The sequence below is a fragment of the Aethalodelphis obliquidens genome, unplaced genomic scaffold (assembly GCF_003676395.1).
Source record: "Aethalodelphis obliquidens isolate GAN/ISIS:26980383/991018 unplaced genomic scaffold, ASM367639v1 scaffold22, whole genome shotgun sequence".
NCBI classification, from domain to species: Eukaryota; Metazoa; Chordata; class Mammalia; order Artiodactyla; family Delphinidae; genus Aethalodelphis; species Aethalodelphis obliquidens.
The window spans coordinates 4352003-4376513 of record NW_020837966.1 but is presented as its reverse complement, the minus strand read 5'-3'; the positions used below and the strand labels follow the sequence as shown (position 1 = coordinate 4376513).

General features: G+C 54.2%; 1 protein-coding gene and 2 long non-coding RNA genes across 9 annotated transcripts in view; 2 read left to right on the top strand and 1 right to left on the bottom strand.

Annotated features, from left to right (window-relative positions):
* The window catches only part of WNT5A (Wnt family member 5A), a 30117-nt gene that overhangs the window by 514 nt on the left and 5092 nt on the right, over positions 1-24511 (top strand). The window contains exons 1-4 of one of the 6 annotated variants that reach the window (XM_027121117.1): positions 2663-3949; positions 9870-10003; positions 11266-11516; positions 15919-16211. In XM_027121117.1, coding sequence (XP_026976918.1) covers positions 3944-3949; positions 9870-10003; positions 11266-11516; positions 15919-16211 — 684 coding nt within the window. In that variant the 5' untranslated portion in view covers positions 2663-3943. The other 5 variants (XM_027121119.1, XM_027121116.1, XM_027121115.1 and 2 more) reach the window with 5 other exon arrangements.
* Positions 20568-24419, top strand: LOC113628011 (uncharacterized). Its single transcript, XR_003435849.1, has 2 exons — positions 20568-20747; positions 21458-24419. It is a non-coding gene; the product is annotated as an uncharacterized LOC113628011 (long non-coding RNA).
* LOC113628013 (uncharacterized) overlaps positions 23936-24511 on the bottom strand; it is a 65211-nt gene continuing 64635 nt past the window's right edge. For both annotated transcript variants that reach the window (XR_003435851.1, XR_003435852.1), the window contains 2 exons: positions 24261-24418; positions 23936-24052 (listed from right to left, as the gene is read on the bottom strand). This is a non-coding gene — a long non-coding RNA (uncharacterized LOC113628013). The remainder of the gene's footprint in view (positions 24053-24260; positions 24419-24511) is intronic.

Below are 24511 nucleotides of genomic sequence, written 5' to 3'. Positions count from 1 at the left end.
TATCTGAACTGCTTGGGGATAGACTGGTTTGTTGGAAATTTTGGAATTTTTTTTGAAAGATAAAATGGGGCATATGATTATTTAGTTTGCACATAGCCCCAGTGAGGTCTGGGGAAGTACCCGGTAACCCAACACCGTTCATATTGCATCTGTGAAGAGTACGAACATTCACTCCAACTGGGATAAATTAAGACTATAAATGATCTTGTCATGGGAGGTACAGCTTTGCCACCAAAGGAGCTTAAAAACCTGTTTTCAGAGCTGCTTTTTTGTAGAGTAGCAGGTATTCAGTGCCCAGTGCGTGCCTGACCCCTGCTAAGTTCTCCAGAAGCATCACTGTTCATTCTCACTGCACCCCTGATTTTCAAGGTCATCTGTTTCGTTTTCACTGCTCTCCTACCAGGTAGGTCATCATGTTTCTGTTTTTCTTTGTTGTGTGGCGAGGTCATTATATTTCTCTGGGTTTTGTTTGTTTGTATTGTAACAAAATCAATATTTGTGTTGTCATATGTGTGTGTTTAAGAGGATTCTGAGAGGCTAAATGACTTGTCTAAGGTTTCACAGCTGGAAAGAGGCAGATTTGGGACTGGAACTCCAGACTGCAGAGTTTACACTCAACCATAACCTAGCACCAGTTCCCACTAGAGGAAAGACAGCAAAACAGGATATGAAACTCTTGGGGCTAACAAAGGCTAACTAACAAAGGCAATTAGAGAGAAGCCGGCAATTATTCTGATAATTCAGAATATAACTTTTTTTTTTTTTTTAAAGGTTTGTGGTTAGGTAGCTAGTGTTTCTGGAGCAAATTCTCAGAATAGGATCTTATAAGCATTCTACCTCCAGCACTCAGGTGTCAGCTCAGCACCCTTTGGGAACTCTATTCTTAGTCACTTTACTTCCTGACACTTATCAGAGCCTCCGTGGGTGAACTGGGTCCGAGGCCATGCTGCGGAGCATTGCTGGGGTGCCAGCCCAGGAGGAGGGGGTGTTCCCCACAGCCCGGAGAATCCAGGCTGCCAGCCGCTGGGCCAAAGAGCTGGAGGGAGGGAACTGCGGAGAGACACTGACTGCCCAGGGGCAGTTTGCCAGGAGGGGACCCTTCTTTGTTTAGACCCTCCTTCCCATGGGCAGATCTAAGGCTAGATTAGAAATTGGAAAATAGCCACTATGTGGTCAAGGCCTAGAGAATGTGAAGGGAGAGGGGATTCAGGTGAATGGGAGATGTCCCAAGGGCATCTATGATAAAGTTGGGTTCCCCCTTCTTAAGTCTGCATGCGTCCCTGGTGAAAGAAATCGTCCCCGGAGGAAGCCAGGGCTTCTCTTGTAGTTTGTGGGAAGCCCACACTGCCATTCTGGTGTGCCCAGCAAAGGCCAGGACCCTGGAGGGGTACAGGCAGCTGGGACAAGTAAGGGTCAGGAAGGGACTTGCAGAGGGTGGGGCAGCATCGCCCTGGGGTGGTCAGCCAGAGATTGGAGTGGGGGATGGAAAGAACGAAACAGCCACTGCCCCAAGTACCCAGGCCAAGGGTTTTGTGCTTTAAGGTCAAGGGCATGCCAGATGTATGGCAGAAATTGAATCCAGTGTGTGCGTGTGCGTGTGTGTGTGTGTGTGCGTGCGTGTGTGTGTGCGTGCGCGCGCGCGTGTGTGTGCGTGTGTGTGTGTGTGTGTGTGTGTGTGTGTGTCTGTCTTCCACCTTGGGTTGAGGATGGGGAGGGCTGAGAACAAGAACTGCACTCCAAGGTGAACCACTGTTTGTGGGTGGCGCCCCTGGCGTGCGGGAGGTAGGGGTCACACGTCCACCAACCCCGCCCAATCGGGGTCGCCCAAACCACAGGTGTCTGGAAGTGCCTGCACGTTGCGGTGCCCTGCAGAACCTGGTTTTGCCGAACTTCGCAGCCTTTTCACCTGAGGGGACCAGCCAAGATGCAACCCGGCAGGATCACGGGTCGCTTCTGGATGCGTTGGGTCGCAGCCAGATGCTCACTCGCGCACCCCAGCACCCAGATCTCCTACACTGGGGGCGGGGCAGGATGTGTGCGCCTGTCCTCGTCTCCAGCCCCCCCCCCCCGGGCTTAGGGACCCTCCCCCAAGGTTAAGAATGGGAAGGAGGTCCTGCTAGAGATCCCGTGTCATGGCGACAGCCCCCTGTGCAGCCCCAGTGCGAGCGGCCTTGGACAGGTGAGCCAAGGGGTCCAGGCTGAAGTTGGGGTTCAGCTTCCATTGGGTAGGCGGTTTTGGAAGGAGAGCAGAGGGCCGGGCGGCGGTCAGGCAGCGGCTGCGGAGTGGACCTCTCTCTCTCTCAGCAGACGCCTGGGGGATGGGGAGCCAAAAGCAGGGGGATCGAGCAGGGAGTGTATCCCGCCCCCCTGCACCCCAGCTCGTGGTACGGCTTTAAAATCCTGCAGAGTTTGTCATAGGTCGGCCTCAGCACGCATGCGCAAAGACAAAGTTGAGTTTTTTTCTGTCTCCCCTCCCCTCCCCCCCTTTCCAGCAGCCTTTGGTTCTAAAACTTAAAAAAAAAATTTTTTTTTTTTTTCTCTGAGAACACCAGGGGAAAGAGGAGTCCGGAGAGAGTGAGGGAGAGAGGGAGGCCGGGGGGTGGGTGGGGGGTACGTGGTCCCTGCGGTCGGTCAGTCTGTCTGTGGGGCGCAGGATCGCGTGGAAGGCTGCTGCAGGCTCCGAGGCGCCGCCTCCGCCGCCCGGAGTCCGGTTCCGTGCGGCCGCTGCCGAGCGAGCTCCTCCCGCCGCCGCCGTGCCCCGACCGCCCGCCGCCCGCCTGCTCACTCTCCCGCCCCTTCGTCCCGGCGCCAAACGAGGAGGTGGGGAGCCACGCCGGCCATGGACCGCCGGAGCTGAACAGCCGCCGCGGAGTCCCTCTCCCCTCGCCCTCGCCCCTCTCTAGCCCCACGGCCGCGGTGCCCGCGCGCCTCTTCGCCCTGGAAAGGCGGGGAAAAGAGGGGGATTAACCAGAAGAGGGAAAGAAGGGGGTTGGGAGGGGGGAGCCAGTGTCTCCCCTGGGGCAGTCGCGCATCGTCCCCGAACCCACTGGAGGCAGAACTTTCGGGGACAACTTTTACCCAGTTTGCTCCCCCTTTTTACCAAACCCTAAAATGAAAGGACAAAAGTTGGCGCTGACTCTTGCAGCTCGGATGGCGACTTCTGCATTTTCAGCGGCATCTCCCGGAGAAAAACCCATGCGCGCCTGATTGTTCTGTGGCCCCCAAGCTGCAGTGCGTGTGGGTGTGTGTGTGTTTGGGTGTGTGTCTGTGTGTGTACACAGACATCCACACACTCACTCGCGGCCGCAGGATCAGCGCCTGGAAGCAGACGTTTCGGCCACAGACTTGGAGAGGAGGAGCTGGAGATCAGGAGGCGTGAGCCGCCAGGAGTCTGCAGAATCCGCGGTGTGAATGAACTGGGGGCACCTGGGCGCACGGATCGCCTCCCCCACCCCCCCGCCCCGGGCCAGAGTTGAGTTGTGGGGCATTTTTTTCACCCGCTTGTGAAGATTTTTTTTTTATTTGTTGTAAAGTATTTTGCACAATCACGCCCACATTTGGGGTTGGAAAGCCCTAATTACCGCCGTCGCTGATGGACGTTGGAGAGGGAGCGCCTCGCCGCGAAACAGTCGCCTGCGCGCCCTCGCCGGACCCGCGGCTCCCTTGTTGCGCGCTGGCCGGGCCCTGTTCCTGCTGCCGGCAGGCGGACTTCGGCGCCCCTCGGTTCACGGACGCATCCCAGCGCTGCTCCGGCTCAGGCACCCAGACTCGATGCCAGTGACCGCTTGGGCTCCAATCCCCTGAGCCTGCCCGACGCGCCCTGGAGGAGCACGCAGCTCTGCGCCGGATCGTCCCTCCAGGCTTAACTCGGCCGCTCCGCTCAGATTCTTCGGCTGCCCTCGGTCTTGCGGCGACTTCCTCCCCGCGCCCCCTCCCCCTCGCAATGAAGGTAGGTGTTCTGTGCTCCGCCGACGCTCGCCACTTTTTTTTCTTTTGGAAGTTAACTAAATATCCCGCCCCCCCCTCCACCCATTCCTATTCCTCCCCCCCCCCTTCTCCCAATGCCTGGAGAGGCTTAGAACTCCCGCGGAGCTGGCAGGGGCCCCCCCCCTTTCCCCGCCGCGCTCCCCCCCCCCCCCACCCCCGCCCCGCGCACTGCCTCGGCCTCCCAGGAGACCTGGTCCCACCAAACGTTCTGCAAACTTTTTAGACTTTGGAGAAAAAGTGGGGAAGAGACGAGACAGAAACACAGCGGTTCACGGATGAGTTTCCTTTTGCCCTGAGAAACGCGAGTGTAATTTACTCTGTATATTTCAGTAACAGCATAATGATTCAATTCAACAAATATTTACCAAGCGCGGGCACAGAGAAGGTGTGCAGCCAGGGCTCGGAAAGGGGAAGGGGACTCCTTGGTTGAGAGACCGTGAAGCTGGACTAGGGGCCGACTGTGCCGAGCAGCGCACCTCTCGCCCTCTGCAGCCAGAGGCCAGGTTGCAAGCTCAACGCAGCCGGGGACCCAAGCGCTGCAGGCCCTGTGCCTTTAAGAGTGCCTGGCAGGGGGCCAGCGTGCACCCTGGCTCGGGGAACGGGGTCGCGTTATTAGCATTATTAGTTGCCACTGGGTGAGCTCCGCAGTTTGCAGCGGTGATGGGGGCGGGGAGGGCTGGCAGTGGTGGCTCTAATCCTGTCCGCTGGGAGAGCGCGCCCCGGCCCCCTGCGCGGAATCTGCCTTGTCCTTTAGAAACATTTGGGCCTCCGCGTTGGGAGAGCGGGCGGGGGGCAGTTTGTGAACTCTTGTTTGTTTTAATTGTCAGTTGTATGTTAAAGCCGAGTCACACACTCCGAGGGTCACCGAGAGTTCACTTTTACAGAAAGTTAACATTTCTTCCTGCGGTATAACTTGCTATTTTCCGAACAACTTTTCCTCTCTGTCCTCCAAGCTTCGATCCTTATTTTCATTTTTCTTGATCTCTCCCCTTTTCAGTTTTTCTAGAAAATAAGCTTGGAATTGTAATTAAGATGTTTCCTAAAGCAAACAAGCCCCCCCCCCACCAAAAAAAACCCCGTTTTTAAAACCCCCAAACTTGGGAGACCCTGTGGCCTTGTTTTACTTTCCAATCGCAGCCTGGCATCAGGGTCCCTTCTCCTCCCTCGTCTTTCTTTAAATGGACAGCTTACTGTTTGGAAGTCACTTGGAGCCAGCGGTGGGATCGCACCTCTTCAACCCCTGCCCTCCCGCCAACGTTCAAGGCTGCTCCAGCCAGATGCGGAGATTTTGTTTCTAGACAATCTCTGCCAGGGGAGTTCCGAGGGGCCAAAGCTGAAAGAAAGCGCGCAGGCGATGGGAGGCAGTGGAAATCGTGTGTCCGAGTGTGTGGATCTGTGCCCTGCGTGTTTTGGGGCGGAGTAGAAGGTCAGTTGTTCTCGGGTCTTGGATATACTAGCCTTACTGAGCCAGGCCCGTCTCCACAAAGGAAGACCCTGCCCAGGAGGCCCAGCCAGAGTCCCTTGCTTTTCCCTCCGCTCAGCGGAGCTCCCCGGTGCACAAGGGGTTAGTACGGTGCGCCAGACCTCAGCTAGTCCTGAAGTCTTTTTCTTCCTCGCTGTGCGGTACCGGCTGCCCCCTGTTGGCTGCCTTGAGGTAGGACGTCTTGGAGTCTCGGTTCCTTGGGCCGGCGGGCAGCTGCTCGCCTCTTCCTCCCACCTCTGGCTCTGCAAGCACATCCCTTCAGATCACCAGGTCCCACTCTCCCAGGAGGGGCCCTCGGAGGCCCCCAGAGGCCAAGCTGCACTGGGCGGCTGCGTTAATAAGGAAGGGGCCAAGGGTGCGACGCAGCAAATGGGGCTCGGGCAAGTGGAAGAAGGATTGGTACCGCTTCTCCAGGGCATAGCAAGGAACAGGAGCGTCACCCTAGGAAGTCTCCGGTCTGGCCTTGGCGCTCTCACCAGTTTTCCCTGTGGTCCAGGACAAGTGGTGCTTTCTCTCCCTCTCGGTCTGTTTCTTGTCTATTAAAAAGTGGAGTTGAAACTGCCTCTGAAGAGTGGGGGTTGAAGTGTTCTTTAATTTTCTTTCTCCTTCTGCCGACAAACAGCTCTTCTGGACAGAGTTGAGAGCCTGTGGCTAGAGAGAGTTAGACATCTTGTGTGGGAAGGTGGAAGTGGCATCTGTGTGTGTGTGTGAGAGAGAGAGAGACAGAGAGACAGAGAGAGAGTTGTCTTGCAGTCTGGAGAGCCTTGTCTGGGGATGGACGAGGTGAGGCAAGGAACAGAACTAGACTTGGCCACCGTTCTTCCCTTGGATATGCCCTGTTACCGAACCTGGTGTCGGTTCTGAGACAGGGCAATCAGAGGCTGCACACCTTCCTTGCACTGATTTGGGCTCAAGGAGCTCCCTCCTCCACCTCCTCTCTCCGCTCCACACAGCCCCCGCCCCCCCAGCACTCAGCGCTGTGGACACTTCCCGAGGCACCCTTGGCGGAGCTCTGGCTCCTTGTCTGCTTCCCCAAAGCGGACCTCCTTTCAGCCCATCATCCCCTCCTGCTTCTCTCAGCGGCGTTCCCCTGGGCAGGACGCCCCAATTTTGTGGCTGCCACTGATTTTTCTTCTGCAATTTTCGCCGTCTCTTGCCTTGCTTTCAGGAGAGATCGCAGGTGGGGGGGAAAACAAAATTTATCTCCCACTAAGAGCTGGGATTCTTGGGGTTTCCTGTGCTTTTCGCCAGCGCGAGCCCAGGTCAATCTAATTTCTTCCTCCCAGTTTCTCCATCGTTTCCGCTCCCAGAGACTGGGGGTGGGGGCTGAGGGTGGAGGTGGCAGGGGATACCCTGATCAAGTGAGGTAGCGCCGTCGGCCAAGGGTCCAGAATCTTCGCCCTCCCTCCGGGGAATTTCGTTTTAGTGGCCTCCGGCCTCGGACTTGGGTGCCGCGCGAGTTTGCGCGTGCGTTCCGAAGCCTTCTGCTGCCCCAAACGTCCTCTGAACTAGTGTGACGGATTCCTGTCTCTCTCTCTCTTCCTCTCTCTCTCTCTCTCTCTCTCTCTCTCAAGAAGGGTTATGGATCTGTTCTGAGGCTGGAAACAAGGGCGTGCGAACGAACGCCCTACCCCCACCTCACCCCTCCCCTGTGCTTGAACCTCTCAAATGCCCGCAACCCTCCTACTTGTCGCACACTAGGAACAGATTCCAAGGATCCTTACAAAGTCGGTTTCCTTGGGCCCTGAAATTGTTCAAAAACTTTTAGTCCGTTCTTTGGTAAACTCAGCTTCTCCCCAGAACTTTTGTTTTACCCTCGGTGTTAACAGTCTCCGGAGAGGTCTTATTCGTACTCTTTTCGGATCAGATCTCTTGGCAAACAGGCAGGGACGTTCACCCTACAGAGTAGATGTATTAGTGAGTTTGCTGTGGGTTCCTTGTCTTTCAAACTTGTGGGGCCTTTTCTGGGTTGCGCGGGGATTGGAGCGGGAAGAGGACCAAGGTGTTTCCGGCCAAGCACGCGGGGTTAAGTGGAGACGCGACTCGCGGGGCTCTCCTGCCGGATCCCCTTTGGGACACCTCCGGCCTACCCCCAGCCTGGCGCTTAGAGACCAGAGTCGCACAAACCAAATGGCCCGCTCCCAGGTGGCCCCCATTCTGTGAACGAGTGGACTCGCCCCGGGGTCGTCGGGCCGAGAGTGGGTTCGGTTTGTGTGGCTTCGCCTCTAACAAAGAGATCCGCAGTAATCCGCCGAATCTGTTACCAATTTCTCCACTGCCCGCTCCCCGCCCCACGCGCCCCGCCCGTCGGGAAGCTCGGAAAGTGCGCGCGGCCCGCAGCGATCTCTGCCGCCTCCTTGGAAGCACGTCGGAGCGTGTGTGTCTGTGGACGAGTGAGTGTGTGAATGTGCGTGAGTGTGTGTATGAATGTGTGCGCGCGCGGTCCTGGCCGCCGCTGGGGAGAGGAGACTTCGCAGCCTGGGCCGCGCGCGAAGGCAGCCCTCGCAACCAACCCCCTCCCCTGGAGGAAACTTGACACTTGGGGCGGGGGTGGGGAGGAAGACGGAGCCTTCTCTCTGCTGGGCTGGGGAAACCCCAGGTTTCTATTCTCCCGGATGCTCCCCGGGCTTTGCGGCGTTTTAGGGACGAGTGGGACACAGGCGCGGAGCCCTGGGTAGCGGGCACTGGGACCACATAAGCATTTCCTCTCGAGGAGCCCCAAGGAGTCTGGGCCAAAAGGGCGGCTGGCAGGGAAAAGCTGTGGCGCGCTCCCGAGCCCCTTCGCGTTTCCACGGCTGCCTAGGTTCCCTCGATCTCTTTTCCGGCGCAGGTTCCAGGCCAGGCCGTTCTGCCGCCTGGAGGAGGCTCACCTTCCCTTTTCCGAGGAAGGGGCTCCCTCGGGGGTTGCGGGCGGCGCAGCGCGGCCGGGTTACCCTTATCAGAGATGTAAAAGGGGATTTTGGAAACCCGCTCCTCCCACCCGCACCCTCCGCCGCCTACGCTCCGCCGCCGCCTACAGGTGGAGAAGTCACCGGTGGGGAGGACGGCAGCGGAAGCTTCCAAGGCCGCCCCCTGCCTCCGAAATTCTTCACGACGCGAACCTTCGCCGCCAAGGGCCCTGGCGCCCTGGAATGCAGGGACTCAGCTGAGGCGCGGGAGCATCTCTGGCCCCGCCGGCGGGGGCTCACTCGCACCGGCTCTGGCCTCGCCTTGGACCCTCACCTTTCGGGACTGACCCAACCAAGTCTGAATTGGGCTGGAGGGTGGGGTAGCGCTGTTCCAGGACCAGGCTCACGGTGTCGCGATAGAGAGATGGTCAACTCCAGACCCGGACCAAAGGAAACTGGAGTCCCTCTTGGCTTCCTTTCCCCTTCCTCCGTGGCAGCTGCCAGGAGTGGAGATCGGAGGGGGGCGGTAGGGGGAGTGAGAAGATCAGAATTTGGGGGAGGGTTGCGGGGAGGGCCGAGGGATCCCGTCTCTCGGGACAGCGGGACCCAGACCTCCTTCTTTCCTCTGGGGTATATCCCTTCTCTGGGGTACACTGAGTCCAAGGAGGAGGCCGAAGGCAGGGGAGAGGGCATTGTTTTCCGCTTTCCTTGGTTGGGAGAGCAGCTCGCTCTCCCCCTTATCCCCTGTGCCCCCCCCCCCATCTCCTTCTCCCCCCTCCAGTCTGGCTGAAGAGCGTTCTAAGGAAACCCGGGCTGCCCTTCCCCCTCTGGAAGTGGCTGGCCCCAAAGCGGGCCGTAAACTGATTATGAAACAGACGATGTTAATTCGGAGCCGCATTTCCCAGCTGGGCACTCGCGCGCGCGCTGCTCCCGGGGGCCTCGCCCCCCCCCCCCCCCCCCCCCCCCCCCCCCACCGCGTGCTGCCCCCACCCCCCACCCCGGCCACTCCGCCTCCTCCGCAGCCGCCGGCGGCGCGATCCTCTCGCCTTTGCGCTCCTCTCGCCCATGGAATTAATTCCGGCTCCACTTGTTGCTCTGCCCAGGTCGGGGAGCGGACGAGGGTGGCAGCGGGTTCCTGAGTGAATTCCCGAGGAGGGACTCAGCGCAGCGCGAACTAGAGGGGAGCGAGGGGGTGCGGGACGTGAGCAAGCAGGAAGGAGGCAGCGCCTGGCACCGGGGTTTTGACTCAACAGCATTGAGACATGTTTGTAATCGCTGGCGTGCCCCGCGCGCAGGATCCCAGCGAAATCAGATTTCCTGGTGAGGTTGCGTGGGTGGATTAATTTGGAAAAAGAAACTGCCTATATCTTGCCATCAAAAAACTCACGGAGGAGAAGCGCAGTCAATCAGCAGTAAACTTAAGAGACCCCGGATGCTTCCGTTGTTTAAACTTGTATGCTTGAAAATTATCTGAGAGGCAATAAACATCTGCTCCTTTCTTCCCTCTCCAGAAGTCGATTGGAATATTAAGCCCAGGAGTTGCTTTGGGGACGGCTGGAAGGGCAATGTCTTCCAAGTTCTTCCTAATGGCTTTGGCCATATTTATCTCCTTCGCCCAGGTCGTAATAGAAGGCAATTCTTGGTGGTAAGTTTTTCTATGTGCATACTCTTTTATTTAAAGATTCGTTTGTATAATGCTGCAGTATTTAAAGCTGAGTCGTGAGTTTGGGTGCGTTTATCTAATACATATATATATATATATATATATATCTCTTATACAGGTATATACATACATATATATGTATCTTTAAATCAAAACATTTTTAAATTTGCTAATGCTTTGAAGCTTATCTTTAGCTCCATAGGGAATCAGAACCTATAAATTCAGACCTTTTTCTATGAGGTCCTTGTTCAGAGGTATGCTTGTAGGACATCATGTAATAAAGGGGAAGCGAAATTCACTTCTCTAATAATTGTAAGCCTATCTATAAAATTTACTTTTTGCCACCTCGAGGCAGTAAAAGTGAGTTCCAGCGTTTATTTTCTATCACTTGAGGTTATTAACCTTCGGGGTCTGAGGTAGGCAGAGTTGTAGGAAGACAGCTAACCTCCAAGTGGGTATTTGGGGCTTGAAATTTGATCAAAAGGAGGTCAACTTGAAGTAGTCGAACGTCCCTAAACGAGGCTTTCTTGCCGGCAGGGGCCTTGAAGATAGACTGCAGTATATCCAGGGGATTATTTTTGACGGCGTTCTGGATATTTTTTCGCTGTAAATGAACAGCATTTTTCTGACTGTCAAACACGACTTCTGTTCACTGGATACCCTGTCTTGGGTCTTTCACAATCACATAAGGAGCCCTTTTAAAATGTCCGGAACGGGCTGAATTTTCCTTCGGTAGGACAAGTATTCTTCAGTACACTTGTCCTACTGTTCTTCCATCAGTCAAAAGGAACTGCTATCTATCTCCTACCCGTGTCTAATTGTGTCTACTTTCGGCATTCATACATTTTTCAAGGCAGATCGGTCCAGTTTGTGGGGCAAAGTGAGTCATTTTCTTTAACGTCAGAGGCCCGTACCCCAAACTGCCACTTCCCCCTTCTCTGGTGTGGATTTCAGAATTCTGTGAAATTCTGCTTCAGGTATATGGCGGCGAGGGCCAAGGAAGGGAGTGAAAACTCTAACTGAGGAGCCAGATGGCGGGATGGGGACTACACAATACCTCTGTTTTCTGAGTGGAGTTTAAACAGAGGAGTTTTATGAAGCCCTTCTCATACTTTGTCATGAGGACAAGCAGGAGAGAAAAAGCATCTGTGTGCTTAAAACTATGTATTGCTGACATGTTTTCAGGGGGCCCACCTTGAGAGTTCACGTAAATCTTGAACGCACATCTCCCCCCCCTTTTTTAGGTCGCTAGGTATGAATAACCCTGTTCAGATGTCAGAAGTATATATCATAGGAGCACAGCCTCTGTGCAGCCAACTGGCAGGACTTTCTCAAGGACAGAAGAAACTATGCCACTTGTATCAGGACCACATGCAGTACATCGGAGAGGGCGCAAAGACAGGCATCAAAGAATGCCAGTATCAGTTCCGACACCGGAGGTGGAACTGCAGCACCGTGGATAACACCTCAGTCTTCGGCAGGGTCATGCAGATAGGTAGGAAACCATTTAATGTATTTTTAAATATGTAGAAACTTTTCTCCTAGGAGAAGTCTTTAGTGTTACTTACAAGCTTGATATGGAGGGAGTCTTCCAGCAGGCTGGTGGCTTGGGAATTTTGTCATTATGGCTGTGTGCATGCCTGTCCCCACATCTAATTATAAGTTTTGGACTTCTTGACCCAAATCAGGAGATGGGGGAGGGCATCAAAGACACCTTCATTTTTCTGCACACTTAATTTTTCTGAAAAGCATTTTGTTTAAAATAGTAGTAGCAGAACACTTATTTTGGTCTCTCGAAAGGTGAGGAGGAAAGCTGAGTCACTTTAAAGTGGCCCAAGCATCAGACTAAAAACTGTCATCTTTCAGAATGCTGGATGTGTTGGAAGTAAACAAGGTTTCAATTTTCCTAATATAGATATTTCCTAAGGCTATCAAGATAGATAGATATATGTTAAAGGCTTTATTTTTAGTCCCAGAAAGAAGTTTAATCAGATGTGATCCAATTTACATTTGCGATGTTGGCCATTGATATAAAGGCACGTGCTTCAGATCTCAGCCTAGAAACTTTAAAAAGTTTTAACGTACGGCTCACAGTCCAATGCTTTATTTTTAAATGTGTTGTTGAACTTGCTATTCCATTCAGGGAGGAGGTGGCGTTAAAACTGGGCTAAAGGCAAAGAATTTGGCACATCAGTTTGCCTCGGGTTTGGTTGAATAGCATAGGCTACAGTCTGACAGATGTGGTCCTGTCTGTGTTTTCTAGTGAATATTTTCGGTCTCTTTTTACTTTTATGCAAACAAGCCTGTGTAATTAATATGACTGCAGTGACTCCTAAAATAAGAAGCAATTTATCAAAGCAATTAACTATTTATACTGACTGAAGATAAAAAGTTGGCTTAATGTCCGTCATGGACGGATAAAACGCTTTTTTAAAAACCCTGAAAAGTGCATTCATTGAGAACAAAAAAGAGTTGTCAGTGGATGTTTGAGCCAAGCGGCTTCATAAACTAAAATAATACAGGACTGGAAGCTGTTCCTCTAATTGAATGGGAAAATGGTCTGCAGCCTCAGCCTGCAGAGTTTCATAGGGCTTTGTCCTTCCTGTTAATGATTAAAATGTGCTAATGTATGTACTGGGCTCTGACTCTAGGAGTTAAGCTTCAGGAACACCGGAGTTTTCCCCGATTATGGGCTGCCTTATGTAGTTAACTGGCAGTGTAGTGAAGATTGAATTCTGCTGCATTTTGATATTGTGAGTGACCCAAAAACTTTTTTTTTGGCTGTATCAGAATGGTGACCTGTCAGCTTTCCCCCGTCACCTTTGCCTTATATGTTCCCCCTATCTGCCTTCCTCTCACACTAAACTATGGGAGTGGCTTTTCACATGTATATGAGTTAGTGAAAATCATACACCTCCGATGGCAACAAGGAAGGAAGACAGCAGTTGGAACTGTTTGTTTTTCTGGGTAGTCACTGGAGCACAGCTTCAAGCTCCTCTTCCTGCGTAGTCTGTTTTGGGCCAACATGTTCAGAATAAGCTATCATTTGCTAAGTGGATTTGAGTTCTGCTGAAGATTTATTTAAAATGTGGTCCAAGATCCAAAGAAAGAGCCTGCTTCCTCAGGGAGCAAGCAGAACCCTTGGTACAAAGGCCTGTATTTAATTGTCCCCTGGAAGTCGACTCTCTGGTCCTCAGCTGTGTGGCACTGTCTAGGTTGAATCGAACTGGGCGGGAGTGGAACCTTGTGGCGGCCTCAGAGGAGGGAGCCCTCCTAGATCCTATTAGCAAGTCACGGAGGCCCTGGGAGCACCCTGCCCAAGGCTCCTCAGGTGTCCAAGGTCTCAGAGCAGAAAGCTACTGCTGGGTGGCTTTCGGGTGAACGCAGACAGAGCCTTTAAAAAAAAAAAGAGAGAGATGGAGAGAAGAAAAATCAGAATAGATTTTTATGGAAGAGAAACATGGACCCCACACCAATAAATAGTGGAAAAGTTACTTAGCTTTCACTTTTCTATTTAACGGTACGTTGGAGGAGAATGAGCTAAGGGAAAATTTAAAACACCTTTGATGCTAGGTGTGTGGGTGCCCCACTCCAGAGCGCTTAGTACAGCAGGGACGTGGAGGCCAGTTCTTGTCCCTGAGAACCTGACCCTGTGATGGGGCCAGTGTCTGACTCAGGCTGCCACCCCCAACCCCTTACCTCCTTTCTCAAGGCCAGTCCAGGCGCTGTACCCCGTCGCCTCATAAAGGGCCCACTCTTCATTGTGGAAACTTTCTCGTTTTTTTCATCATGCTAGCCTTTCCTTCCAGCTTTTGTCTCTGTCTCATCTTTGTCTCCATGCTGTGAAAAGATGTATAAGAAAGGCGCCATTTTTAAGGAGGGTGAGAATAGGAGTAGATGCAGATTTCACAGGGAGGGAGCTGTAACTGGACCAGCAGTGCTCCATCCAGGATGACTGTATCCACAGGCTTTAGCCAAAGAGCACTTTCCAAGCTGACGTTTCCCTGCAATGACCAGTTAGCTTAGAGGTTTCTACCAGGTTTGTGTTCTGGGGCAAAAAAAGGATACGTTCAAGATAGACTTATGAAAATAGCAGCATTATTGTGTTTTTACGTAAAAGCCCTTTTGTGCCCTATATATACAGGAGTGGTTTATTTTCTCTGTCTCCAGAGGATTGTTTTTCTCTCTCTTCCTCAGACTACGTCTTTATTCTACAAGTCTCCCGTCCAGGGACACAGCATTTTCTATATTATCAGCGTTAATCCTCAAATCACTCCCTAGAATCTGTCTGCTCTCCTCATTTCTCTCCACTCCCTTGCTGTTCTCTGCCTTGCCAATTCAGGCTAGGTAGATGTAACACCCCCCCCCCCCCCCCCCCCCCCCCCCAACAGGAACTTTCTGGATCCTCCTGTCAACCACCGGTACAGTCCTCAAGTTATTCATTTTTTAAAATGTGGGAGGGAAGCTCTGGTAAATCAGAACCATCACTATTCCTGGAAGGGAGATCACAAATGGCTGTGGATTGAAGTGTGGAGCAGAAGTCCAAGAAAAGGGCAGCCTGGGGGACACTTGCCTGGGCAGAGCCGTCCTCCCGCGGGATGGGCCTTGTGGTGGGGGCTGAGTCCTGTTGTCAGCTGTTCTTGTGCTCTCCCCCACTGTGCACCCCCCCGCAAAAGAAAAAGATTGTTAGCAAGCTCTTAAGTATAGGAGCAACCGTTTCCAGTAAAGAGATTCTAGTGCCAGAAGGGGCCCTTTTTTTCCCTAGGCATCTAGTTCAATACCCTTAATTCTATAGTTGAGGAAAATAAGGACCCCCCTCATCTTGCCCCCGCTTCCACCCCTCCACCCCAGGTCCAGCTTCAGCTGGCCGGGTGTTAACCCTTTCTCTCTCATAGGACAATACTTTAAGTGACTTCTTGTTACATGTAGAAATGTCTCCACATGCAAGTGGAGATGGAGGTGGTCTATGGTTACCTCTTTTTTTGTCCTTACACATAGGGCTCCTGTAGAACCGTTTGACAGGGAGATGCTCTTTACAAGTTCTAGGGAAGGAGAGAACTTCTTTTCTCTAGGCCTGTATATTCTTTACAAGTTTGGGGAAGAAGAACCTTTTTATTTTTTTCCTCCTTTTTGCTGTTATCCTAACACTTGGAGTCAGAGGCTGCTGGGGAGCTGCAGAAGTGACACGAAGGAACCGTGGGCTGTTTTAAAAGTAGACACTCACCTACGTGAGTGAGAAGTGTCAGCCCGGTCAGCTTGGGGTTTGAGAAGAGGCGAGTTTGATTTAAAACTCTCTAGGGACCAGTTTAGAAACGTCCTCTGGGAAAGTCAGGAGCCTTGTTCTGAGACAGGCTAGATGCTGTGGATGGAGGATGGGAAAGACGGGTTTCAACCACCGAGGCCGCAGGGAGTGGGGAGGGGCTGCTGCAGGGGCTCTAAGCCTTGCAGCTCCCAGGCTCCTGCCCTGTAGGTAACTCAGAATGAAAATAATACCAAACATTAAAATAAGTGTAAGGAAGTCTACCCCAAGTCTACGTTTCCCTCAGTGACTTCTTTCATGGGCATTTTGGAAAATAAGTTTGGAATATTTTCCTAAGAGGTGTAGAGAAAACTCAGGCCAGCACTGCTTAGAATCCTGCCTTGGGCTCTTAAGTGTCAGAGCAGAGGTACCAGGGATGCTACTCCTTTGTCATGTGTCGCGTCTACGTGTGTGGGGGGAATGTCTCCCGCCTTCCCCCTGGGGGGGGGGGCGCGGAGGCTCAGGGCCTCCTTGTTCCCCAGCCAGGAGCGGGGGCTCGGCGGTGTGCCAGCCGGTCCCCCGCCACCCGCCCTCTGCGGCACTGCCCCGGCCGGGGCTGCGGAGCGCGGGGCGCCCACTCACCCGTCCTCGCCCGCAGGCAGCCGCGAGACGGCCTTCACGTACGCCGTGAGCGCCGCGGGGGTGGTCAACGCCATGAGCCGCGCCTGCCGCGAGGGCGAGCTGTCCACCTGTGGCTGCAGCCGCGCCGCGCGCCCCAAGGACCTGCCGCGGGACTGGCTGTGGGGCGGCTGCGGCGACAACATCGACTACGGCTACCGCTTCGCCAAGGAGTTCGTGGACGCGCGCGAGCGGGAGCGCATCCACGCCAAGGGCTCCTATGAGAGCGCGCGCATCCTCATGAACCTGCACAACAACGAGGCCGGCCGCAGGGTGAGCATCCCCGCCGCCGCCGCGTCCCTCCTGGGGGCGGGCGGTGCTGTGCTCCACTCTCCGTTTCTCTCTCTGTCTCTGCGTCTGGGTCTCCCTCTCTTCCCGTCTCTGCCTCCCGTCCTAGCTTTGCCGGTCTCTCCCCGCCTCTCACTGCTGCTCTCTTTCCACTCTCCCCCCACCCCCTCCCCAAGCAGCTACACACAGGCCTCCCTGGAGAGGGGTGGACACCCCAGAAAGGCCTCCTGGAGGGGAAGCATCCCGCCTTGGCCCCCTCCAGCCAAGGTGCTCCCGACCTGGCCTGAGAAAGAGCTTTCTTTGCCTTTGTAGTTGGTCCACAGTAGGGCTGGCCAGGCCAGCTCACCTATAAAAATGTTCCTGACGTTCGCTGCCCTCCGCCCGGGATCAAGTTTGTGGCTGGGCTTAAATGGAGGACAGGGGAGTTACTTATGCCAGTAGGTGCCCAGCTCATAAGGCCCTCACCCAAGCTTCCAGGGTTACTTACCTTCCCCGCTGCTTTCTTCGTGCCCCTCCTCGTGTCATTAGATAGCAGGCATGATGGATTCAGGGTTTTTCAGATACACAAGTTCTACCAAAACGAGGAGCATTTTTATCAGACTTGAGTTTTATATAGGTCTGACCAACAGGCCCATCGAGGTGCTCTGGAGAGGGGAGAGCCACTCAGAGGTGTGCAGAGAGATGCTCTGGAGACGTGAGAGAGTGACTCAGAAGTGTGCAGAGAGATGCTCTGGAGAGGAACAGCCACTCAGAAGTGTGCAGAGATGCTCTGGAGACGGGAGAGAGCCACTCAGAAGTGTGCAGAGAGATGCTCTGGAGAGGGGTGAGCCACTCAGAAGTGTGCACAGAGGGCTTCCCTGGAGGCGCAGTTGTTGAGAGTCCGCCTGCTGATGCAGGGGACGTGGGTTCGTGCCCCGGTCCGGGAAGATCCCACATGCCACGGAGCGGCTGGGCCCGTGAGCCATGGCCACTGAGCCTGCGCGTCTGGAGCCTGTGCTCCGCAATGGGAGAGGCCACAACAGTGAGAGGCCCGCGTAGCGCAAAAAAAGAAGAAAAAAAAAGGCTGTAGAGAGATGCTCTGGAGAGGGGAGAGCCACTCAGAAGTGTGAAGAGAGATGCTCTTGAGAGGAGAGAGACACTCAGAAATGTGCAGAGAGGGCTTTGGAGAAGGGAGAGAGCCGCTCAGAGGTGTGCAGCGAGATGTTCTGGAGAGGGGAGAGAGCCTCTGAGTTTGTGCAAATACGTGCTCTGTAGAGGAGACAGCCACTCAGACGTGTGCAGAGAGATGCTCTGGAGAGGGGAGAGCCACTCCGAGGGGTGCATAGAGATCCTCTGGAGAGGGGACAGCCACTAACACGTGTGCAGACATATGCTCTGGAGAGGGGAGAGCCACTGAGTAGTGTGCAAAGACGTGATCTGCAGAGGGGACAGACACTCAGAAGTGTGCAGAGAGATGCTCTGGAGAGGGGAGACAGCCAGTCAGAAGTGTGCAGAGAGATGCCCTGGAGAGGGGAGACCCGTGAAGAAGTGTGCAGAGAGGTACTCTGGGAAGGGAGAGAGCCACTGAGTAGTGTGCAAAGACGTGCTCTGGAGAGAGGACAGCCACTCAGAAGTGTGCAGAGAGATGGTCTGGAGAGGGGAGAGAGCCACTCAGAAGTGTGCAGAGAGTTGCTCTTGAGAAGGGAGAGCCACTCAAAGTGTGCAGAGAGGTGCTCTGGAGAGGGAAGAGGCACTCAGAAGTGTGCGGAGAGAAGCTCAGGAGAGGGGAGAGCCGCTCAGAGGTATGCAGCGAGATGCTGTGCAAAGGGGAGATAGCCTCTCCGAGGTGTGCAGAGATGTGCTCTGGAGAGGGGAGAGAGCCACTCCAAAGTGTGCACAGAGGTTCTCTGGAGAGTGGAGAAACCCACTGAGTAGTGTGCAAAGACGTGCTGTGGAGAGAGGACAGCCACTCAGAAGTGTGCAGAGTGATGCTCTGGAGAGGGGAGAGCCACTCACGAGTGTGCAGAGAGATGTTCTGGAGAGGGGGAGAGGTACTCAGAAGTGTGCAGAGAGATGCTCTGGAGAGAGGATAGAGCCACTCTGAAGTGTGCACAGAGGTTCTCTGAAGAGGAGAGAGAGCCACTGAGTAGTGTTCAAAGATGTGCTCTGGAGAGGGTAGAGCAGTTCAGAAGTGTGCAGGGAGATGCGCTGGAGAGGGGAGCGCCACTAAGAAGTGTGCAGATAAATGCTCTGGAGAGGGTAGAGCCACTCAGAAGTGTGCACAGAGTTGCTCTAAAAAAGGGAGAGAGTCACTCAGAAGTGTGCACAGAGATGCTCTGGAGAGGGGAGAGAGCCACTCACAAGTGTGCAAAGACATGCTGGGGAGAGAGGACAGCCACTCAGAAGTGTGCAGAGAGATGCTCTGGAGAGGGGAGAGAGCCACTCCAAAGTGTGCACAGAGGTTCTCTGGAGAGTGGAGACACCCACTGAGTAGTGTGCAAAGACGTGCTATGAAGAGAGGACAGCCACTCGGAAGTGTGCAGGGGCATGCTCTGGAGAGGGGAGAGCCACAAGTGTGCAGAGAGATGTTCTGGAGAGGGGAGAGGTACACAGAAGTGTGCACAGTGATGCTGTTGAGAGGGGAGAGGTACTCAGAAGTGTGCAGAGTGATTCTCTGGAGAGGGGAGAGGCACTAAGAAGTGTGCAGAGAGGTGCTCTGGGGAGGGGAGAGAGCCACTCTAGTGTGCACAGTTCTCTGGAGAGGGGAGAGAGCCACTGAGTAGTGTTCAAAGACGTGCTCTGGAGAGGGGAGAGCTATTCAGAAGTGTGCAGAGAGATGCGCTGGAGAGGGGAGAGAGCCACTCAGAAGTGTGCAGAGAGAGGCTCTGGAGAGGGGAGATAGCCTCTCCGAGGTCTGCAGGGAGATCCTCTGGAGAGGGGAGAGCCACGAACACGTGTACAGAGAGATGCTCTGGAGAGGGGAGAGCCACTCAGAAGTGTCCGGAGAGATGCTCTGGAGAGGGGAGAGAGCCACTCCAAAGTGTGCGCAGAGGTTCTCTGGAGAGTGGAGAGACCCACTGAGTAGTGTGCAAAGACGTGCTATGGAGAGAGGACAGCCACTCAGAAGTGTGCAGAGTGATGCTCTGGAGAGGGGAGAGCCACTCAGAAGTGTGCAGAGAGGTGCTCTGGAGAGGGGAGAGAGCCCCTCAGAATTGTCCGCAGAGATGCTCTGGAAAGGGGAGAGCGCCACTCAAAAGTGAGGAGAGAGGTGCTCTGGAGAGGGAGAGAGCCCCTCAGAAGTGTCCGGAGAGATGATCTGGAAAGGGGAGAGAGCCACTCAGAAGTGTGGAGAGAGGTGCTCTGGAGAGGGAGAGAGCCCCTCAGAAGTGTCCGGAGAGATGATCTGGAAAGGGGAGAGAGCCACTCAGAAGTGTGCAGAGAGATGCGCTGGAGAGGGGACAGCCGCTCAGAAGTGTGCAGAGAAATGCTCTTAAGAGGGGAGAGCCACTCGGAAGTGTGTAGAGAGATGCTGTGCAGAGGGGAGAGGCACTAGGAAGTGTGCAGAGAGATTCTCTGGAGAAGGGAGAGAGCTACTCAGAAGTGTGCGGACAGGTGCTCTGGAGAGGGGAGAGGTACTCAGAAGTGTGCAGAGAGTTGCCCTTGAGAGAGGAGAGCCACTCAGAAGTGTGCAGAGAGATGCTCTGGAAAGGGGAGACAGCCACTCAGAGGTGTGCAGAGAGACTTTCTGGAGAGGCGAGAGAGCCACTGAGTAGTGTGCAAAGACGAGCTCTGGAGAAGGGACAGCCACTCAGAAGTGTGCAGAGAGATGCTCTGGAAGGAGGAGAGGGCCACTGAGAAGTGTGCAGAGAGGTGGTCTGGAGGGGTGACAGAGCCACTGAGCAGTGTGCAAAGTCCTGCTCTGGAGAGGTGACAGCCACTCAGAAGTGTGCACAGAGATGCTCTGGAGACGGGTGAGCCACTTGACCTGTGCAGAGCGATGATCTGGAGAGGGGAGAGCCACTCAGAGGTGTGCAGAGAGATGCTCTGGAGAGGGGAGAGAGCCACTCAGAAGTGAACAGAGACATGCTGTTGAGAGGGGAGTGCCCCTCAGAAGTGTGCAGAGAGATGCTCTGGAGAGGGGTGAGCCACTCAGAATTGTGCAGAGCGGGCTTACCTGGTGGCACAGTGGTTGAGAGTCTGCCTGCTGATGTAGGGGACACGGGTTCGTGCCCCGGTCTGGGAAGATTCCACATGCCGCGGAGCGACTGGGCCCGTGAGCCATGGCCGCTGAGCCTGCGTGTCCTGAGTCTGTGCTCCACAACGGGAGAGGCCGCGATAGTGAGAGGCCCGCGTACCACAAAACAACAAAAAACAAAACGAAAACAACTGCAAAAAAAATGAAGTGTGGACAGAGATGCTCTGGAGAGGGGAGAGAGCCACTCAGAGGTGCAGAGAGATGCTCTGGAGAGGGGAGAGAGCCACTCAGAGGTGCAGAGAGATGCTCTGGAGAGGGGAGAGAGCCACTCAGAAGTGTGCAGAGAGGTGCGTTGCAGAGAGATGCTCTGGAGAGGGGAGAGAGGCCCTCAGATGTGTGCAGATAGGTGCTCTGGAGAGGGGTGAGCCACTCAGAAGGGTGCAGAGAGGGCTTCCCTGGTGGTGCAGTGGTTGAGAGTCCGCCTGCCGATGCAGGGGACACGGGTTTGTGCCCCGGTCCGGGAAGATCCCGCATGCCGCGGAGCGGCTGGGCCCGTGAGCCATGGCCGCTGAGCCTGCGCGTCCAGAGCCTGTGCTCCGCAACGGGAGAGGCCGCAACAGTGAGAGGCCCGCGTACCGCAAAAAACTAAAACAAAACAATAAAACGAAACAAAAACAACACCAAAAAAATGAAGTGTGGACAGAGATGCTCTGGAGAGGGGAGAGCACCACTCAGAAGTGTGCAGAGAGATGTGCTGGAGAGGGGAGCGCCACTCAGAAGTGTGCAGAGATGGCTCACCTGGTGGCGCAGTGGTGGAGAGTCTGCCTTCCGATGCAGGGGACACGGGTTCGTGCCCAGGTCCTGGAAGATCCCACATGCCGCGGAGCGGCTGGGCCCATGAGCCATGGCCGCTGAGCCTTTGCATCCAGAGCCCATGCTCCGCAACGGGAGAGGGTACAACAGTGAGAGGCCCGCGTAGCACAAAAAAAGAAAAAAAAAATAAGTGTGCAGAGAGATGCTCTGGAGAGGGCAGTACCACTCAGAATTGTGCAGAGAGATGCTCTGGAAAGGTGAGAGAGCCACTGAGAAATTTGCAGAGAGGTGCTCTGGAGAGGGGAGAGAGCCACTGGGTAGTGTGCAAAGACGTGCTCTGGAGAGGGGACAGCCACTCAGAAGTGTGCAGAGAGATGCTCTGGAGAGGGCAGAGAGCCACTCAGAGGTGTGCAGAGACATGCTCTGGAGAGGGCAGAGAGCCACTCAGAGGTGTGCAGAGAGATGCTCTGGGGAGGGGAGAGAGCCACTCAGTAGTGTGCAGAGAGAGGAAATCCTCGCCAGGTAGCCCCAGTCTCCCGGTTTCATTCTTTCCTTCCCCTGATGCGGATGTGAAAGGCTCGCCCACAGTCGTTAAAAAAGACCCTTTTTTCCTGTGGTTAAACACGTGGCACTTTATGGCTGCTTTGTAATGAAGGGGTGAAAACTTTTCCTAACTTTGGCAGCACTGAAAACCAGAGCCATTATTTTTCCACAGAACCCAAGGTAAATGCCAGGAACTTTCTGGTCAGAGATTTCAGTCTTCTGTATTTTGGGGTGAGGAAAAGGGACGATAATCACAGAGTGAAGCTAGAGGCCTGGAAGGAGCCTTTGGGCCCCTCATCCACACCCCCTCATTTAAAAACTGGGAAACTGAGGCTGGAGAACCACTTCAAGCCCGTGGGGAGAATTAGTGGATTGACCTGTAAGCCCAGGCGCTTTTCTTTTTTAATGAAACTAATGCGTCACAGCTCGAGGGTAAAGGGCCATAGTTTTGGGGATTGAAGAAATCTAGGTTAAAATCCCTTTCTGTCTGTTCGTTTCTGAGCCTCCGTTTCCCCATTTGCACATCTGTTAAATGGGCGTTAGCTATCACTTGGGGTTGCTGTAGGACTCACTGGCATCACATAGTAGATTGTACCTTATTACCAATACTTCACCATTTCTGACATCCAATTTCATAAGGTTCAATTGAAGGGCTGAGGTAAGTGCTTGATAAATGATAGCTTAGTTACTGGAAGCAAAGGACTTCGGGAAGCCAAAGATTATCTAGATCATTCCAGCTAACCCATTTCTTCTCAAGTTTGATCTTAACTATTTGGGGGGGGGGGCGGTTCTCAGGGAAAGACTAAACTCTGGAGAATTTCACCTGTGGTGCCTCGAGGGGCCAGGTAGTTGCTCCAGGTGAGTGCGGCCCCTCCTTTCCGAGGCCGCCCGTTGCCGTGGTGCTGGCAGTGTGCGTGGACTCACGCCCCACGGCAGCCGACCCGCGCCATGGAGTGGGCATGCCAGTCCCGCTCTCTCTGGGGCCCTAGGACTTTGGTCTTGCCCTCATCAGGGACACATCACCTTACGCTGCATGCCGGGTGCCCAGCTTCTCAGACCAGAAACGCTTCCAGGACAGGTATGGCTGACCCTTCTGTGCCCCACTTTGCCCCTGTTTGGTGCTTTCATCCATCTTTGTGGATTTCTTCGACTTCCCTCACGGAGAGATCCTTAGGGGCTTACAGCAACCAAGAAGAGAAGGTCAAGGGATTTCCAGGTGGAGAGAGGGGATTTTGGAGAGTGGGAAAAGCCCCTTCAATAGAATTTCAGTTAACATTTGGATTTTTAACTAGGGGGAGTGTTTTTGGAAATTTTATAATTGGAGCAATGAACTGTGCTTGGATTCTGGTGGGTGAGATTACTGGGAAGACAGTTTTTCTGCGGGGTAGTGGGGGTGGGAGGAGGAAAGTTAGACACCGTACCAGGAAATCATATTAGAATCTCCTTGGGGCATTAGCTTTTGATTTTCCTCAAAGGGGAGCGAAGGTTACACAGAAGGGTTTGCAAAACCCTTCTGCAGACTAGCGGGACTGAAACACTTCATATCAAGGGAGTACACTTCAGCTCCCCTTGTAAGAAAGCCCCTTATGCATCCCTGGAGGGAGAAGGTAGCTGTTCTGGGCGAAGCAGCCTTCTAACTCACTCTGGCCCTCCAGGTTCCTGACAGGCGCTGTGCAGCGTACCAGCGGCACGCCGGCTCTGGAGGGTCACTGGCACAGGAACTGTGGGCAGTCGGCACTATAAATAGGCAGCCGCCACCTCCCAGACTGCTGGGCACACAGCACCGTGAGGCCAGACCCATAGGTGCTGCTACTGCGAGGCCAGGGTGACTGGGCAAGGGCCCAGGACCAGCGTCCAGACGGTCACCCTGCAGACCAGGTTTACTGATTGCATCCTGCCTGCTAAGTACTTTCATGCATCTCCTGATCTTATCCTTGCAACCGTGCTGTGAGGTTGCAACCATCACAGTGCCCTTCCCAAATTGAAAACGGAGGCTCAGAATGGTGAAGCCTGTTGCCTAAATTCAGGGACAGATTAGGACAGAACCCAGGTCTGCCTGGGCCCAAGATGGATGCTTTTCGCCTAGGCAGGGGCAGATAGGGAGTAGGGAGTGTGCGAGAAGCAGGAGTGAGGGTACCTGAGATCCACGCCCGGTTCTCCCACATTCTAGCTGTGCGACCTGTGCGGGCCACTTACCCTCTGTCTGTGTCACTGCCATCATCTAATCCAGGCCACGTTACAACCTCGCTGGGGGCATTAAGTGAGATGAAGAGTGTAAAGGCTCTTACGATAGTGCCTGCCACACAGCAGTCGTGATAGTAAGAGTGAGGAAAGATTTGAACCCTGATCCTACCTGGGCTGGACACCTGCCCAGCCCTGCCACTTACCAGCTGGGTGCCCAGGGCCAAGTCATGAGCATGAGCTTGGAGCCCACCTGCCTGGGTTCAAATCCTGCCCCCCGCCCCCGCCCCCGCTCCTTCCCAGTGGTTGGGTCAGTAAGTCACCTTGCTGGGTCTCGCTTCCCTTCTCTGTGAGATGCAGATGATAGAGCTCTTCCCTCGTGGGCTGGTGGTGAGGATGAATCCAGGTGACGCAGGTGAGGAACTGATAGCAGCTCTGGGCTGAGTGTTCAAGATGTATGAGTTGCTGCCAATGTTCTTCCCTGCAAAAAAAAAAAAAAAAAAAAAAAGAGACAAATGGAACCAATTTTTTCCCCGCTCCCATTCAAACACTGTGGTTGTTTATTATGATGATG